The following is a 3,355-nucleotide window of genomic DNA, read 5'->3' as shown; positions in this document are numbered from 1 at the left end:
AAATAATGTGAGATATTGGATCGAACTCTAGTATGGTCGAAAGGTGGCTTCTTAGTTCGACAATTCGATAGAACCTTAGCATGTCGTCGAAGTCTGTTCACATGATGTCGTTGAAGCATGCTAGGATTGTTAGCATGTCGAATTAGGTCTGTTTATTATGCTCGATTGTTTAAGTTAACTTATTCTCTAAGTTAACTTGTGAAATGGGCCAGTGTGTAATAAAAGCCCATTAGTTTAGTATGTTAATTTTCTTATAAATAACATACAAGTCTCTCATCATTGTATAATGTAAATCCTAATTAGGGTAAAATAGGTTATTTGCTATTCTGTAATATTTGTAATCTTGTTTCAAAGAGAAAGTAAAGAATAACAGTTTATAATCGATTACATTGTGTTCTTATTGTTTTTTTTCTTTTCTATCCTTATGGGTTTCTAACCGATTAAGAAACCAATTATACTTTGTAATTTCGACATCGTTTTCACAACAAAAATTTACATTGTCAGTGCACCATCCTCTCTCTCTCTCTCTCTCTCTCTCTCTCTCTCTCTCTCTCTCTCTCTCTCTCTCTCTCTCCTCTCTCTCTCTCTCTCTCTCTCTCTCTCTCTCTCTCTCTCTCTCTCTCTCTCTCTCTCTCTCTCTCTCTCTCTCTCTCTCTCTCTCTCTCTCTCTCTCTCTCTCTCTCTCTCTCTCTCTCTCTCTCTCTCTCTCTCTCTCTCTCTCTCTATATATATATATATATATATATATATATATTATATATATATATATATATATATATATATATATATATATATATATATATATATATATATATATATATATATATATATATATATATATATAATCAGGATTAAATGACAACAATGTGTCAAACTTAGTAACAAGACACTTCGAGCAACTCTTTACTGCATATTCGTATAACAAAATACATCATTGGATTGAAACTTATTATCATATAGATCTTGTGTATAAAATTTAATATCAATCGAAAATTATTTGACATGTTAACAAGATACATAAAAATGAACGTCTTACACATTTTTTTATGAAAATCCTTAATTTTTATCCTTCTCTTTAACATATCAAATGATTTTTTATTGATGTAAAATTTTATAAACGTTATTTATATGATAATAGTTTTCAATCATACGGTGGATTTTGTTATACATTCATAGTATGAAGAGTTATATGAGGCGTCATGTTATTAAGTTTGACATATTTGTCTTATTTTATCCTGACTTTATATATATATATATATATATATATATATATATATATATATATATATATATATATATATATATATATATATATATATATATATATATATATATATATATATATATATTCCAATTAATTTCAATTGAATGAGTCAAAAGCCAAATTCAAAGTCCAACTTAATCCAAGTCTTTTTTTCTACCATCATCTCCTACAGTCTCATTTAATATTTAGGCCCACATACAATTTCCCTTTCCTTGGAAAAATTGTTTGTACACGGACAGTTCTTCCTTTTTAACAAATGAAAGATGGATGAAAATAACCTCTATCAAATTTCCCATTTATTAGAAGTTCATTTACCATGCTTTAACTTGCAAACATCAAATAAATGAAAACAACAACAAAAAAAAAGAATGAGATTACAATTTATTTATAAGATTGTATATTAATTGTTATCTTAAAATATACTTACTATATCTCACACTTGAGTCCAGGTAACAAAAACACAATACAAAACTCTTCAAGATCTCTTAACATTTAATAAATTTACTATATTATTGCATAATTTTGATTAATTATTTTCACCTATGCAAACTAGCATAAAAAGAATTTTGAGGAAAGCAAGGAGAATTCTTCCAAACCTCAGAATGAGCCTTAAATATTTCCATAACTTTATCTTTCAAATACTTTGCATGATCAGCTTGAAGCAAAACAAAAAGCTTAGAAACAGTTCCAACTTTTAACATCTCTTCCAAAACCGTCTTAGTAGCTGAAAATTTACTTATCAGAGAAAGTATAAACACCGCTCTATCATCCACCGCCATTGAACCCCTCAAGATTCTCTCTGTCAACACTGCAATCGAACCTTCATGACTCAAAAGCTGAAACCTCCCATTAGCACAAGAACACAAATGAAACAAAATACCGAAAGTTAGTTCCGTGATTCTCTTCTCCGGTATCGACATTAATTCAATCTCTATCAGTTCACAAACAGCACCTGCTTCAACCATCATCAACCTGTTTCTTCCCAGAGGACAACAACATAGCAAAACATGTAAAGCAGCACATAACCCTTGTTGTGTTATTACACCGGTTTTTAAAGCTTTTACAACGCTTTTGAAAAACTCCGGTTTTAGTCTCTCTAAAAGAATGGAATCACAGTTGTTGATGAATCTTTTTAGCACCAAAACCGCATGAGATTTCACAGCAACTGAGTTCTTCATCTCATAAGGTAAATCTAATATCCATGTTAAACAATTAATTATTTCATTGTTTTCTGATAAGAGATTCTTTGCTTCCTCGTTAGGAACCTTAACAAATTGTAGAAAACTAAGAGCTTCTTCAATACCTTCGAGTTCGAGGAAATCACCTTTTTTGTAACAATCATATATGAACATGATCATCGCTTTTGGGACCCCGTTTTCCAACAAACACTTCTTATTCCTTTCGTTCTCCGCCGCTAGTAACTCCAACTGCATTAAACTCTTGATCCGAATCTTCGAATCTTTGATTCCTTTGAGAAGCTTCTCGACATGAGTTTTCGTAAGAGGTGGTTTCGGGGTTGGGATTCTATCAACACCGAGTGAAGCATTTTGTGTGCACCAAGATTGAATCAAACGACGAAGCGTGTGGTTGGGTGTTAAATCAGAATCTAGTGGAAGAGGTTGTTTTGTGACAGGACATGTTGTGTTTTTGTTTAAGAATAACCAATGTTCGATGCTGTCTCGATCGTAGGTTATGCCTGTTATAGCAGTAACTGGATCTTTCATAATTTGGAGAGAGATTGGGCAAATGAAAAACTGTGGAACTTCAATATCATCCATGTGAAAGTGTTGAACAATTTCTTTGTTGAATTTGGTGGATAAAAATATGGAAGTTTTATATAAGTGTGCGTTTGTCTATGGTCTATGAATTGGAAAAGTTTGAATAGTGTAGATATTTGAAAATTTGGTATAAGAACGCGGTTTAATAATAAATAATAATATTATGCGTTATTTTTTCTTTCAATTATTATGGTAGAGAGAGTGAGATTGTTTTGTGAATATTTTGGTCTAAAGTCAAAGTATGTAAGCGAGATAGTTTTCTAAGAATAAATATAAAATAAAAATAAAAGATTAAAAGTAATACATTATCGTG

The 3,355-nt window shown here is 30.8% G+C and overlaps 1 protein-coding gene across 1 annotated transcript; it reads right to left on the bottom strand.

Annotated features, from left to right (window-relative positions):
- Nucleotides 1-1,610: 1,610 nt before the first annotated feature.
- Nucleotides 1,611-3,142, bottom strand: LOC127097247 (E3 ubiquitin-protein ligase PUB24). Its single transcript, XM_051035746.1, has one exon. It carries the CDS (start codon nt 3,040-3,042, stop codon nt 1,801-1,803), a length of 1,242 nt encoding a protein of 413 aa, XP_050891703.1. The 5' UTR covers nt 3,043-3,142; the 3' UTR covers nt 1,611-1,800.
- Nucleotides 3,143-3,355: the final 213 nt, after the last annotated feature.

This window comes from Lathyrus oleraceus, chromosome 6 (genome assembly GCF_024323335.1).
Source record: "Lathyrus oleraceus cultivar Zhongwan6 chromosome 6, CAAS_Psat_ZW6_1.0, whole genome shotgun sequence".
NCBI classification, from domain to species: domain Eukaryota; kingdom Viridiplantae; phylum Streptophyta; class Magnoliopsida; order Fabales; family Fabaceae; genus Lathyrus; species Lathyrus oleraceus.
The sequence above is the reverse complement of the archived record's forward strand: the minus strand, read 5'-3'. Positions and strand labels throughout refer to the sequence as shown.